The sequence below is a fragment of the Bos indicus x Bos taurus genome, chromosome 11 (genome assembly GCF_003369695.1).
Source record: "Bos indicus x Bos taurus breed Angus x Brahman F1 hybrid chromosome 11, Bos_hybrid_MaternalHap_v2.0, whole genome shotgun sequence".
Classification (NCBI taxonomy): Eukaryota; Metazoa; Chordata; class Mammalia; order Artiodactyla; family Bovidae; genus Bos; species Bos indicus x Bos taurus.
This window is the reverse complement of record NC_040086.1, coordinates 68,374,057-68,388,901: the sequence shown is the minus strand read 5'-3', so window position 1 is coordinate 68,388,901 and position 14,845 is coordinate 68,374,057. Positions and strand designations below refer to the sequence as shown.

At 47.7% G+C, this 14,845-nt stretch overlaps 1 protein-coding gene across 3 annotated transcripts in view; it reads right to left on the bottom strand.

Moving 5' to 3' along the window:
* The window catches only part of CAPN14 (calpain 14), a 37,772-nt gene extending 23,545 nt beyond the window's left edge, over positions 1-14,227 (bottom strand). For 2 of the 3 annotated variants that reach the window (XM_027555738.1, XM_027555739.1), the window contains exons 1-7: positions 14,127-14,227; positions 4,564-4,834; positions 3,275-3,344; positions 2,294-2,412; positions 2,043-2,179; positions 1,452-1,626; positions 757-822 (exon numbers count right to left, since the gene is read on the bottom strand). In XM_027555738.1, the coding sequence (XP_027411539.1) occupies positions 757-822; positions 1,452-1,626; positions 2,043-2,179; positions 2,294-2,412; positions 3,275-3,344; positions 4,564-4,788 (792 nt within the window). In that variant the 5' untranslated portion in view covers positions 4,789-4,834; positions 14,127-14,227. The remainder of the gene's footprint in view (positions 1-756; positions 823-1,451; positions 1,627-2,042; positions 2,180-2,293; positions 2,413-3,274; positions 3,345-4,563; positions 4,835-14,126) is intronic. The other variant, XM_027555740.1, reaches the window with a different exon arrangement.
* Positions 14,228-14,845: the final 618 nt, after the last annotated feature.

Genomic DNA, 14,845 nt, shown 5'->3' with positions numbered 1-14,845 from the left:
ACTTTGCTTCCCTATAGATTTCAAATATGATTTGTCTCCATACTTGATGGTAAGCTCTTTGTAGATAGGGTCCCTGTCTGGTTCATCTTCCTCTCAATGTTTAATAAAGCTCAAAAGGTAGAGAGCAATGGAAGGAAACTGGAAGACTGTTGAAAAGGAGCATGTGGGAAAGAAGCAGGAATTTGAAGGGAAACCCCAGATAGAAAAGTTATCATTTAGCAGCCCAGGGCAAAGCAAAGCTCAAGAAATGGTTACGAGACACAAGAGGGCTGTGTGTATGCTTGGTCACTCACTCATATCCGACTCTTTGCAGTCCCATGGACAGAGGAGCCTCATGGGCTACAGTCCATGGGATTTTCCAGACAAGAGTACTGGAGTGGGTTGCCATTTCCTTCTCCAGCGGATCTTCCCAACTCAGGGATTGAACCCACGGCTCCTGTGTCTTCTGCATTGCAGGCAGATTCTTTTACCCGCTGAGCCATCGGGGCTAGATGGCCGATTGGCCAGGGCTGCCCCATGGCAAGAGAGGCTGGGATGATACTTGGAGGCGGCAAAGCCTGAACCTACCATTTCACCCGGGAAAAGTGGCACAGAGGTCTGGGGAGCCCACCGCCTGCTTTGGCAGGCCCACCAGAGAACTGACCCCTAGACTGGGCATAGATAGTAACATTCACCAAGATGAGGTAAGGCATTGGGAAGAAGCCCTGGAGAGAAGGGAGAGGCGGAAGAGAGACAGAGGGGCCAGGTTCCACTCACCTTCCTGAGGCCTGTGAGTGTATAGGCATGGCCGTCCACCAACCCATTCTCCAGCACCCGCTCCTTCTGCAGAGATAGAGAACTCCTGTCAGTACTCCTGTCAGAATGCCTGTTGGCTGTGGGATACAGCCAACCTGGAAGTCAGAGGGACCTGCTGGCTGGAGCAAGGGTTTATGGGAAGGGTTGGGAGAGACCTATGTGGTCTTTCCCCACAGTTTTCAAAGCTCTTCAGCACCCACAGTCTCATTTGAGCCTTTGAAGAAGTCAGGGTGCCATTCTTCAGTGATTGGCACCCTGCTTTCCAGAGGGCAACTCAACTCAGAGCTGCTAAGTCATGTGAGGCGACACGATGGTCATTAGTGGAGGCAGGGCTAAACTGAGGACTTTCTACTACAGTTTCCGGGTTCTTGTTTGTTATGAAATCAGACAGTGATAACTAGCAGAGCCGGTAAACTGCCTTGCATGTAGTTGACACTCAAGAAATGTTAGCTCCCTTCTCTGCACACCATCTGTATTCTACGGGGTTCTTGCCTGCCCCGGGGGCTCAGCTCTGCTCATTTAGTTTGAACATCAGGACTCTGGGTGAGGGAGTTGGGGGAGTCCGGGGCATACACTGAGGCAAGAGCAGCAGCTGGTGGGTGAAGGGAAGGGGAGTGGGGAGGACGCTGTCCTGCCAGGGCACAGCCCAGTCTCACCCCACAGTGGGTCTGGCAGCCAATCAGGGTTCTGCTGTACATGGCTCGGGTTAGGACATCCCAGAGGCTGTCAGGGGCTTCTGACAGCTTGATGGTCATTGTCACCCCTCCAGTGAAGTCCACAAGGGCTTCAGACACCTGTCCACGCTGCAAGTCTTCATAGGAGCCAGAGAGCCTGCCCAGGAAAGGAACAGATGTGAGAGAAGAAAGAGTGTTTCTACTGTACACAGGACAGTCCAAACAAGTCTAAAGAACCCCCTGCTTGGTTATTCCCAGGGCATGTGTCTGCTATCCCTTCCTCCCATCCCAGGGGTAAAAAAGAAATATATACTCAGTTTCTATTCCTACTGCACAAGTCCATCCATCAGGGAAAGGTAAGACTCCAGAAAGGTTGTTCCAGTGGGGTGACCCTTACATAAGAGACCCTGGATGTGTCACTTCTGTATTTGCTGAGCTAGGCCTCAGTATCTCACTTGATAAACTTCCCCTGCCTCCTCTTGCCCTCCTTCAATGTTGATGAGAGAGAGACAGAGACAGAGGAGGAGGGAAGGGCCAGGAAGGAAAGGGGAAAGGTTTGTGCGGTTGTCTTACTTAGCATAGGCCTTTTCCAGAAGAGCTCCCCAGAACAAGTTCTTGTAGGTAGAAGAGACAAAGACCAGCTGGCCAGCTTCATTCACAGGTAGTCGGTCATCTACCACAATCGGAACCCACTTTCCAAAGTGCCAGAACTGGAAGGACAGAAGGCCATGGAGGATGGTTAGCCCAGGGAGCAGAGATATGACTCTTCCAGAACCTTCTTTCCTATGGCCTCCCCCAGGCTGGGGCACCCAGAGGACACTCACCCAGAACTGGAAGATGCCAGCATACTTCTTCGTGAAACTCTGATTTAGGGGAACAACGCGACTCAGAATGTCCTGGTGCAAACTCAGAGCTTGCAAAGCCGCCAAGAACCAGCAGTCACCTAAGCCAGAGAGCACATGGAATCCACATGAATCTGCTGGACATACATGCGAAGACCGCAAGTGTCTCCGTGGATGTGCTGTACAGGCCTGCACAAGCTACCGGTGTCCACGTGCATCTAGAGGACTAACTGCAGGCAAGAAATGCCTGGTCCCAGTTCCTATCCTCTCTGGACTTGTGGGCTAATTTAAGAGAAGGGAATTCTGTATCAGAGAGAAAGATGGTGAGTGAGCAGAGCAAGGGGTAGGGAACATTGTCTGGAAATCAGACTTGACACCAAGAACTGAACCATATTCCCAGACTAGTTTTTAGTTTCCCATATGCCCCAACATCAGGAACTGGGACCCAAACCCAACCAAACCTTTCTAAATCCTGCTTCTGTAACTGATTTATGCACTTCTGAGAAAAGTTCAACCCTTCTGGACTCCATTTCTCTGTCTGTGAAATGGGTATGACTACACATGTGCTTTCCCTCATGGCCAAGGGTTTTTCCTCTTCCTCTAAAAAGGAAGTTGGGTTGAAGATAGGTCTGCTCGGCTCCTAAAGCATCTAGTGACTGGTGTGCCAAGAAGGACTCATTACAGGAACTATGGTAGAGTGAGTCCATTTTCCCAAGATGAAACCCAGACCTGGAGACTGGTTAGGGAGGAGGATCATTAGGCAAGGTGTGGGGTTCCCATGCATCCTCAGAGAACCGACGGGTTGTGATCATTCTCCCAGAAAATGACAGCATGTCAAGATGGAGCTCAGGGTGGCCATTTCCTCTCTTGGGATCTCTCAAACCCCCTCCTCCCCACCCCACTCTGCCTTGGCTGGGCTGGGCTGGCAGGTACCAGGTGTGTCTCGGGGCTGTGCAGACTTACCTACCAATCCCTGGCACAGATCCAGCCGTTTGGCCTTGGCAGAGTAGAAAAGGGGGTTGCTGTGCAGCTCCTGCAGGAACAGACAGAAATATCCTTCTGATGGAGAACAAAGAAGCCCCTGGAGCTACAGTGACCATAGTTTCCCATGTTCCCAAACTAGACTTCTGGGCACACAGATACAGAACATGTGTGAAATCAGGGCTATTTCAGGATTCTCCCCACTGTATTTCTCATTCCTTCTTGCTGCTTGTGTTAAGTCAGAGTGCTAGAGAACCCGGGGTAGATAGTGAGAAGTAGCACTTGTCCCTAGAAGGCCTTTTCTTGGAGTACCTGTGACAAATGGAAGCATCTGTTTTCTGGGGTGTTCTCATTTTTCCTAGAGATCTTCTCATTCCCATTATTCTCCTTGCTACTCTTCCTTCCCACCCCCAACCCCCAGTCTAACCTGTCTCTTTGGCTTCCATGCTGAGATGGAGGCAGGGGTGGGGTCAAGGGGAGAGTGGGGGATGGTCTCTGCTCCACGGCACACCCTAAATCCCTCTGTCTTTTCCTGGGCACCCTTCCACAAGGTCTCCCAGCAAACGGGAGACCTGGGCACCACATCACAAAGTCAGGTACATAACAGACTCGCTACCTCAGCAATTCCCTAGATTCTCTAGGAGAAGGAGAGTTTTTGCTATCATCTAGTGTAGGAGGTTTACTGGGGAATTTACACACAGAGGGACTTGGTAAGTCTGGGGTTGTAGGCTTTGATGGGGTTGGCTGATAGGGGACAGAAAAGGGGAGGATTTGGAGCCCAGAGTAACTTCGTTCCTTTCACCAGCCATCTTCAACTTGTTAACCAATTTTGGGGGAGCTGGTTGCCTTTCAACACATTAAGAAGTTGCCTTTTAAAGGAACTGTTGATGCATTTCACAAAGAGAAGACTTTTGTAAAGTGATTAGTAGCTTCTTCACCTAGGTGTTTCATCAGCCAGATTTGGGGAGGGGAGTATTAAACTTCCTCTCTGACAGATGGTATTGGTCAGTCAGATGGACCCAAGCAGTACATTGAGATATATTTCTGGTACACTTCTGGTGAAGTACACGACTGTTCCGTGTACTTCAGGGCAGGGGGTAAGGGAGTGCTTAGACCCCTTTCAGGATCACCCTGGATTTTCTCTGGAAAATGGGAATGTGGGGACTTCTCTGGAGCCCTTCACATGGGGATCAACGACACTGAGTAAGCCCTGAGCCCTGGGAAGACGGTCTGGGCGCACATTGCGTGCGTGGGGTCCCGAGGCCCCTTACCGGAGGCCGCCTCCACTGCAGGCGGCTCGGCAGCTTCCGCAGCAGGGGCCCGCTGCCGATGGAGCTCAGGGCGGCCGGGAAGCTCTTGTCCTCAAAGAGACAGCCGTCCCTCAGGCACCTTTCCTTCAGGGCCTCGTAGTCCTGTCTGGGGAGCTGCGAAAAGTCGCCCATTGAGTCCTTACACCCCAGCTTCCAGTATCTGCAGATAGGAAAACACATGGCCATGGCCGGGACCACACAGACCCCAGGGCCCTCTGGACGGTCTCCGCACCTGAAACAGAGAACAGAGGGTGCCCAGTGTCCTCACATTCTGTTGAGGTTTTGCCAGGCCTCCTGGGAGGAAGAGGAAGGTGGAGGGAATGTGCTGGTGGTGCAGGTGAGTTGGGGGTGGGGGTGGGGGGAGTGCAGGCTATGAGAACAGGACTGAAGCGCCTGGTTTATCCTCATCCCAGGTAGTGGGGGACCTGGAGCACTGCTTGTTTAAGTGTGGGGGCTCCTGGCGGGAGGTCCAGGCTCCCACAGGGAGTCCTGTCGGAAAGGAGGGTCTCCCCAGTCTCAGGGCTGAGTCCTGGGCCCCTGACTGTGCCAGCGTCACAGGGATACTCCCGCTTAGTGGGGACACGGGGAGGAGAGGAACAGGAGTGAAAGCTCTGTTCATGGACTTGGGGTCCATGTGCTACACCTGGAGGTGGCAGTGGCTGCCCCTTCTCTGCCCCTCCAGGGAGTCAGAGCGCTCTCACTCAGCCCTCTGCCTGCTCCCGTGTCCTCCTCCATCTTCCCTGAAAAACCATGTCTCTTGCTTTCCTCTCTTGATACTCTCTTCAAAACTACTTCCTTGAAGATATTTTTGGCAATGTGAAAAAAAAGGTCACACATGTGTAGTGGCAAAGGCCAAGAGTTGCCTGAACCTAGCCTTTCGCTCTTTTTTCTTATTGGTAGAATTCCAGTTTGGCTGTCCAGCTGCAAAACTTGATTTCCCTGGGCTTCTTGATGGATAAGATGGCCACCAGAGCACCTGGTTCACAAGGTGGCAGTGAGTGTCTATTAGGTGGAGCTTTTGGAAAAGCTGTAACTTCACTGATAAAAAAAGATAGTCTCGGGACTTCCCTGGTGGTCCAGTGGTTAAGAGTCTGCCTTCCAATACAGGGTTTGATTCCTGGTCTTGGAACTAGGATCCCATATGCTACAATTGAGCTCACGCACTACAGCTGCTGAGCCCAGGCTCTCTGGAGCCCATGGGTAATGAGGAGCCCATGCACCACAATGAAAGATTCCACATGCTGCAACTAAGACCCAATGCAGCCAAAAATAAACAATTATTTTTTAAAGCCTCAATGGGCACTATTTTTTATTTCCTCCCGCTCCCTTTCCTGGAAAGTGGATGTGATGCCTAGAGATGCAGCAGCTGTCTTGAAATCATTAGGGAACAGCTGCACGCTAGAAGCGGTCTGGATCTCAGTGACTGTTTTGAACAAAGCACCAGCTTTGGGTGGTTTTCCTGTAGATGTCTTCTTACATGAGAAGGATAAAACGTTGGCTTACTTAAGCCATGGTAGTATCCAGACTCTGTAAGGTTCTTTATGTCAGCCACTGTCCAAATGCCTGCTTCATGCATTTGGTTGAATGCTATGCTTCAGCCATAGCATTCTCAACTAGTACTCGATTGCATATTAAATTTTACATGTATTTTTTAGGGGGTCAGTGGGTCCCTCCTTTGAAGCTAATCCATGAGTTTCATATTAAAAGCTCTGCAAGCCATAGGCCCTACCAATCTAAATATTCTAGCATATCCTTGGATCTCCTGCATCTATTTTTGTGCAGTTGTGATTGGTTAAGTGAGTGATTTCATGGCCTCTATTATTTGCATTCTTATCCACTTAGAAAAAGAAAATGTCAAAACCAGAATATTGTGCCTTGAAAAACATGTTGTCTAGTGTTTCCCAAAATTACTTTAGCTGTGGGGTTCTTTCTTCATATGAAAGAAACCCCACAGAAACTCAAGGGTGGAGACTTGAAGTTGCAGCTTCGACCCCAGTACATATTTGCAAAGTTTCTCATTGTATGGTTTGAAAATCACCAGCCTTTTCTAGTCTGCCTCATTTTTCAGGTGTTAAAACTGAAATCTGTTCACCCATTTACTCATCAAAAATTTTGTTGGAAACTTGTCATCTGCCAGTCTTGAGCCAGGCACCATTCTCCAGAGATGGTCCCCATCTTCATGGCTCTGACAGTCTGCTGCTGCTGCTGCTAAGTCGCTTCAGTCATGTCCGACTCTGTGCAACCCCATAGATGGCAGCCTACCAGGCTCCCTCGTCCCTGGGATTCTCCAGGCAAGAACACTGGAGTGGGTTGCCATTTCCTTCTCCAATGCATTAAAGTGAAAAGTGAAAAGTGACAGTGAAGTTGCTCAGTCGTGTCTGACTCTTAGTGACCCCATGGACTGCAGCCTACCAGGCTCCTCCACCCATGGGATTTTCCAGGCAAGAGTACTGGAGTGGGGTGCCATTGACTTCTCAGTCTAGTGGGGGGTTAAATGACCTTTCCAGTTGCAAGAGGAAATTGAATCAAAGCCCAACCCAGAACTCAGGACCCAGGACTCTGATTCCCATTACAGTGCTCAGCCCTCGATACCAGAAACTCACATTTGTGTGAAGTATAGCCCTTGGGACAGAATATATTTGTACTAAAAGCCACATACACACAGTCAAATGAAGTTTGAGCATTCCCCCACAGCTATAGAAGCGACCCGAGGGCCCTCTTCATTTGTCAAGATCTTACCCATCCTCCAAAATCCAACTTGATCCCTCCTCCAGGAAGCCTTCTCTGAATGTCTAACCATCACTGAGCTTCCCTCATCCTGACTACCTTCTGACCCCCTACTGTAGAGGAATCCCTACTGCCCTCTACTTGGTGCTTCTCAAATTATCATTCATGAAAGACCTGTATTCTTTTATTTCCAATTTGTCACAGAAATCTAATCAAAATAAATAGAAACAGAAAGTTTTAAAGAATAATACAAAATGCAAGCCCTCCTTTTAAAAAGAAAATTCAGATTCAACAGAAATAATGTTTTTTTGGTCAATTGCTATGAAAGTTTCTAAACACTGACCTTTGTTTTACACTTAGCTCGTCATGCGTTGATAGTGACCTGTTTGCAGAATGGCCTTGTCCTTGGACCCCACTGTGGGCTCTGCACTGAGTGATTCATGCACTGAAATCTCTCCTGCCTGATACCAGTCTTTTATCCCCCGAGGGGTTAAAGCTGGTGCAATTCTGTTAGCCTCACACCCTCACCTCCCTCTGAGGTTAGGACACTCTGATTCCTGAAAATTCTTATTTGTCACAGTTTCTGGCACACCTCCTGGGGGAAGACTCAATCCTCTCCTGAACCTGGGTTAGAGGGATCCAAAAGCAGTTAGTCTGGTCTTGTGTTTCCCCGCGCTTTTTCCTTCCTGGTATGGACTATCAGGCAAAGCTTCCTCCAGCCCACTTCCTTCCCAACAAGTTTCTTCCACCATTTACATTTGTAAACATCAGGCACCTAAAAGCAAGTTCTTACTTTTTTGTCCTTCACGGACGAACAGCCATTCTTCACTGATTGTGACATGACAAATGGTAGTGGGTCCCTTGGCTTCAGAACCCAGCCCAGGGTCATGACCTCCTCACCAAGTGCTGACTCACACTCAGTTTCCTCTCTGGGCCTGAAAACATTGCATCTCAACACAAGCCTCGGTGTCTTGCAGGGCTCAGAGAACAACATGCCCTTCACAAGATACCCCTGCTCTAAATTTCAGGATAAGGCAATATATATATATATATATATATCTTTAAAGGCAATATATATATATATCTTTAAAGAAGTATTCCTAAGTCACCTTCAGGAGAGTCTAGACCCACATGCGGCTTGTTGGAAATTCTTGTGTGTCTTCCATGTATAGCAAGCTGTTCAAGAAATTGGCTTATTCCCAGATTGCCATAGCTCTCCACAAAGGGATAAATGGGTCTCAGTCATATTTGGAAATGCACTTCGACCATTGTGAGTGAGCAGTGTTAGAGCAGGCCAGTAAAACAAGATCATGAAAATGAACAGAGGCTTGCTAACCAGGGCACAGGTATTAGCCAGCAAAGCCTAAAGACATGCTGTCTGGCCTGAGCACTTCCTTGGCTCCCCAGAGAGAGTTGAACCTCTCTGTCACATTCTTCAGGTCAGGATCCATTTGAACTCAGCAAATCAATAGTCAGAACATCAATCCTCGCCTTGCCTTATTGGCTATACCTGCCTTCTCTGTAGATGTTGGGGGTAAAAGAGAGCTTTATGATGGGGAGGAGGATCCCTGGTGCCCATGATCCCAAAGAGGCCTTACAACAGTAACTGGAGCAGCAGTACCAGGTGAGACTCTGGTCTCTTCCATGCCTCGGGTCCCTGCCCTGATGTTCATTCAGATGTTTACTGAGGACCTACTGTGTGCAGGCACAGCACCAGGTCACATACATACATGTGGTTGTTGACCCACCAGTAAGGGTAGAGTCAGGGCTCTGAAAAGGAAATGAAATAAGTACATCCCTGCTCACAGGTACTATGGACCTGTAGAATCCTCCTACGGGATGACTGATAGCCGGAGAGCTCTGGCATCTCGCCACAGCCCACTGAGTTATCTGAGTAAAACTGGAATAGAAACCTAAGCTCCTTGCACAATGGCTCTGTCTACATGATAAAAAGCATCGGATTGAAAAAATGATCAATTCCATTCTCTTGACAGTTGGAACAAAAGAACAAGACTAAGAATCAGCCCTGGCTGATTTATCTTGGGCAAAGCTATCTTTCTTTTGTGTAACAGTCATTGTACAGTGTTCATGGTGTGCCAGATTTGGAATTAGAAAACCCAGAGGTGGCTGGCTTTGCTACCTCTTACCGTGTGGCCATGGGCAGACACTTTACCATCTCCCAGCTGTCTGGCTTACCTGTAAAATGGAGATGACATATCCTGTGCCCACTCTCAGGACTCAAAGAGACAACGATGTAAAGTGACTTGAAAAAACTCTAAAGCAGGGGATGGCATTCTGTGATCCATGGGTCAAATGTGGCCCACCATTGGCTTTTGTAAACAAAGTTTTATTGAAACACAGCCATGCTTACCCGTTTATGTATTCATGGCTGCTTTTGCAACATACAACAGCACAGTTGAATAGTTGGAACAGAGATCATATGACCAGCAAGTAAAAGGCCTAGCCCTTTGCCTCGTAGCTCAGTCGGTAAATAATCTACCTGCAATGCAGGAGACCCGGGTTTGATTCCTGGGTCAGGAAGATCCCCTGGAGAAGGAAATGACAACCCAATCCAGTATTCTTGCCTGGAGAATTCCATGGACAGAGGAGCCTGCCAGGCTACAGTCCATGGGGTCACAAGAGTCGGACACGACTTAGTGACTAAACCACCACAGCCTTTTACAGGGAAGTCTGCTTTAAAGCACTATCTAACCCAGATGGATTGTTGCTACATGGCGCTAGGAACAGGGATAAGCTCCAAGGAGGAATTCACAGAATAAAATGTGGTTAATTGAATTCATCACTGAGAAATTATCTTAATGCAACAGAATTTTATCTCTAATTGATTCATTGTTGGTTTTTTTTTTAACAGACTCTTAACATTTTGAGTTACATTTGTGCCTCAAAAAGACTTAAAGATATGGCCATTTCTCTCTGCTAAAGTCTGGTCTCTAATACATTTTTTACAGGTGATGACATCAGGCATTCCTGAGCAGATTTCAGGTGGCTTTGTGGCTTTGTGGGTACTGATGACGAATAGGAAAACCCATATCTCTATGAACAGATCATGACCGGTTCATGAAAGGGGAAATGATTTTACAAAATTAATGGTTGGAAAGGATCTTGAAAGTTTTTACCATTTAGACACCTGTCTGCATTTAGATTGCATTTTTAACAGAAAATCCCAAGACTTTGTCTTTCAGGAAACAATAAAGAACACAGTCCAACTATGAACTATTTTGAAGGCAAGAATAAGATTTGTTTCCTGGATTCGCAGAGCCCAGTCATGAATAAAGAAATGGTTGATATGTGTTTGCTGACCAGCTGACTGACTGAATGAATCAATGTTTCATTTGTAAAATGTAAGGAATCATAAAACCTGCCCTCCCCACCCCTCCTAGTATGAAGCTGAAGGAGAAAAGGACGGAAAAACTTTTTGTGAGATATCAACCATGTGACTGCTCTTCTGTTTTTCTGATCACATCCCTGGGACTGGTTTAGGCTGAGACTTGGTTTCAGTGGCCTCCCTAACAACACCTCTTCTCATCCAGGTTGGCTGTAGGGGGTGGTATGCGGGATCTAAAGCAAAATGCCCTGAGGCACAAAGTAAAATCAAGGGGAGCTTCAAAAAGCAAAGGAGTCTCCATAGCAACCAGGCACCTGGAGAGGATTCTGGGTTTGGGGTTGGTGGGGAGAAAAGGCCGGAAGCTCCCTGCCTTCACTGGTAATGCTGGGGTGATTACATGCCTATGTGAAGATGTAAGAACTTGGCTGATGGAGTTCCCTGCCCACTCTCAGCTGCCTCATCTTCCATCTGACTCCGTGAGACACTACACTGCCACAGATCTTTGTAGAAGTGTAGACACCCCCAGAACGGGAGTGTACACCCTAAGTTGCCATGTAACTTTCCATGGGCTTAAGAACCTTCACTTGGCCCCTGCAGAAGGCAGACCCTGATATTAGTAACTCTTTGCAGCTGAACTGAACATCAGGCTAGAAGAAACTTGGTGTCCTGAGCAGCAGTTCCAACGGCTCTAGCTGCCCAGACTCACTAGGGTGAGCCCTGGGGCATCTTTTTCACAAATCTTTTTTTCACTTCCTTACAGGCTCTTAGACTGGAACCTCAGTGGGGTCACACTCTTGCCCTCTCGCCTGCTTCTGCTCTTAGAGTTCCCACCCCAGGAAACAGCAGCAGCCTGGTCTTAGAGCCATTCCCTACTCTGATTTCTCCACCATCTCCCACACTTTTGAAGAACCAACCTTTTTGATCTTTCTCCCTCTGGACATTTCAAAACACATCTCAATAGGAAGGAGTTTTAAAACAGATGTAAATGAGTTCCTTTTTATTTTCAGAAGTATTTGCATCTGAAGAGACTCACAGGCTTTGAACTGCATTATTTGATTAAATAAAAATAGATTTCCTTCCCCTCCTCCATACAGAGGGTGGCCTCAAACCCACATGGTCAGGCTCTCGGGGTTTGGACCTCTTTCTGGGTAAACAACCCACAGCACACACCCTCTGCTCTATCCCAACACACCTTTCAGTCGCACACAAACACAAGATGTGTCTTGCCCTCTTTGGTTCAAATTGCATCCATTCTTCAAAGCTCAGCTCATTTCCCCTCATCCACAAAAGCCTTCTCTGGCCCTCTGGCACATTTTTGCTTCTCCTCACAGCTGAGTTAACTGACAGATGCACAGATTTTTTTACACCTCAGGAAAGGTATTCTCAGGACCTCTGAGCTCGTGTGACTGTATGAGAAGAAGACTGTTGTAAAAGGAGCAGCCATGAAAGAACAACCCTGAATCTGTTATGACCTGGGAGGGGAGATGATGCTGGGTAACAGCACTTCCTGCCCCAAAAAACCTTGGTCCTGGACTCGAGAAATGGATGGCCTCCCATCTCAGGCTATGATGAGCACTACTCCAGAAAACCGAGCTATGCAGTTAGACACCCAGGCAACACTTTGGAAAAAGGAAGCCAATCAAAAACATCTTTGGGGGGGACTCCCCTGGCTGTCCAGTGGCTAAAAATCTGCACTGCCATTGCAGGGGACACGGGTTTAATCCCTGGTTAGGGAACTAAGATCCCACATGCTGCATGGTATAGCCAAAAATAAACAAATAAAAATAATTTTAAAATAACAATCCTTTGGGAAAAAAATCTTTTTGGGAAAACTATCTGGCAGTCAGTACTAAAAGTAAACATGTATACATCCTCTGACACAGCAATCCCTGGGTATTACCTAATAGAAACACTTGGACTTGTATACCACGAAACATGTACAAGGAAATTCATAACAGCATTATTCAAAATAGTCCTGAACTGAGAACTCCCCACAAGGCCATGAACCTGGATAAATAATACTGCGGAACATTCACACAATAGAATGGTACAGAGCATGAGAGTGAACAGCCATGAACTACACCCAACCCTACAGATGAAAGTTACAAACTCAGTACAGAGCGAAAACATCCAGACACGGAAACTCTATGATTCCATTTACATAACTTCCCAAAAAAGGCAAAACCAGTCTATGTATTGGAAATCAACTTAGGGGTTACCCTCGAGGTGGAGAGATTTGTCCCCAAAACAGTTGTGCAGCTAATAGTTATATCAATTCTATTCCTTCCTACTGATTGTTGCGATGGTCAGTAGAGAGATTTACAGTGGAAATTAAAAAGCAATAGATTCAACTTGTTAACCAAGTCTTTATATTAGACTCCTCTCCATGGGCCCTCAATGGGTGCAGGATGAATCAGAATTTCCTCTCTCAACTACATCACAGGCCCAGAGAGAGGGCTGTCTTCTCTTCCCGGTGATGCTCACTCTGAGTAATGGTCAGTACCCAGCCCACCCAAGAATCCTCTCTCTCCAAAGTTAGAGATACCCTCCCACCCTGCCAGGTCCAGGAGATCACCCCAGACTGAGACACTTAGGTCCACTTCACTAGCTCAAAGTTAGAATCACAGTTCTAGGCCTGAGCTCCTATAGATTGGATCTGGCATGTCTGGAACAAAAATGTTTAACCAGTATTCAGTCTGTGTCTCGCAGTATCTCCCTCTGCCTTCACGGGACAGACTTACACGCTGAGCTGAGAGCTAACCACCTCCCTCCACAGCCACCACCAGCCTCCAATGCCTAGAAGCCAGCAAAATGCATCAGCATTGTGATTTCTAGATTTCTCGTCTAAGCCAAGGCCACCCTTTAGCACCACACTGACACCTATCACGTGAGGGACCATTTCACTCTCGCAGAAGGTGAGCATCATCAGTGTTTCTTCACATCTGATTTCACAGAGGATATCAAGCCAACCTCGCTTCCTATTAGCACTCAGAGAGCAGCCTGCCTCCCAGAACATCGGACCCCACAAGGCCCCAAGCCCCTTCCAGCCCCCTCCTCAAATCGAGCAGGCTCAGAAGATCCCTGGAAGGGCCTCAGCCCTGGGAAATGACAGCAATTCGCAGCACTGCTAACTCTACCAAATCACCATGGATGGAAATCAGCTGCAGGGATCCCAGGAATCACCCAGGTCCAAAGACCCCCTGATCTGAATGAGGAGACGGAGCCCAAAGGGCTTAAGTCTACTGTTCTTGGTTACACGGGTGAGCAGACGCAAAGCTGAGAACACAATTCAGATCTCCAGATGCCAGGGCTCTGCCTATATAGACACTCTGACCTGCAAAGTTCATATCAGGAAAAGCCACTACCTCTCCTTTTCTGAATCCAGACCTCACAGAGGACCTGAGGGGCTCTAGGCTAAAGTGGACCCACCCTTGAAGCCACAGAAATTTACCTGCACAGGAGATCTTGTTTCTTAAAGCAACTGGACAGGCTCTAATCCCAATGCAGATAGAACCCAGCTGCCAGAGATAGCTCCTTATATAACCGGTCCTTTCTAGGCACAGGTGTTGGGCTGAGTCTGAGTTCCCACCTCCCGGAGCCTTGGCTCCTCCCCACCCTGCTCCTTCCCCCTCCTCCCCAACTTCTCTGAAAGGGCGGGGAATGCCCCAGGCTTTGTGATGTTATCATACAAATTCAATCATTTTCTTGAGCTAACGTAGGAACAGAACGTGTTCCAGTAAGGCCTTGAGAAGGGTTAGTCATCTTCTCACTGCTGTGACGATATGGCTTAGAGCATTATTTCATTGCAGGAAATAACACAATTCTTATTTTCTTTTTCGGTCTTCAGAGTTTGATGCCGCAACCAGGGATATTTCCCGCTGAGGAGGAACTTTGTGACTCCTTTTTGCTATTGAAAGAGCCCCCTTCCCTTCCCTTCCCAAATCTACTCCCAAGTCCCACTAGTCCGCCAATTTGTTTCTTCATGGTTTTGATTACTCAAAGCTAGAAACAGTGACCCCTACTGACTGTTTCCTTCCATTTCATAGGGGCTATTCCTCCAAACAATTCCTGTCACTCATGTGGCTGCTCCTTTATGAAGACATCTCCTGGGTTCCCACCATGACTTGCACAGATTTTCATCATAGTGTTTAAGTCAGTTCTAGCTCGTCT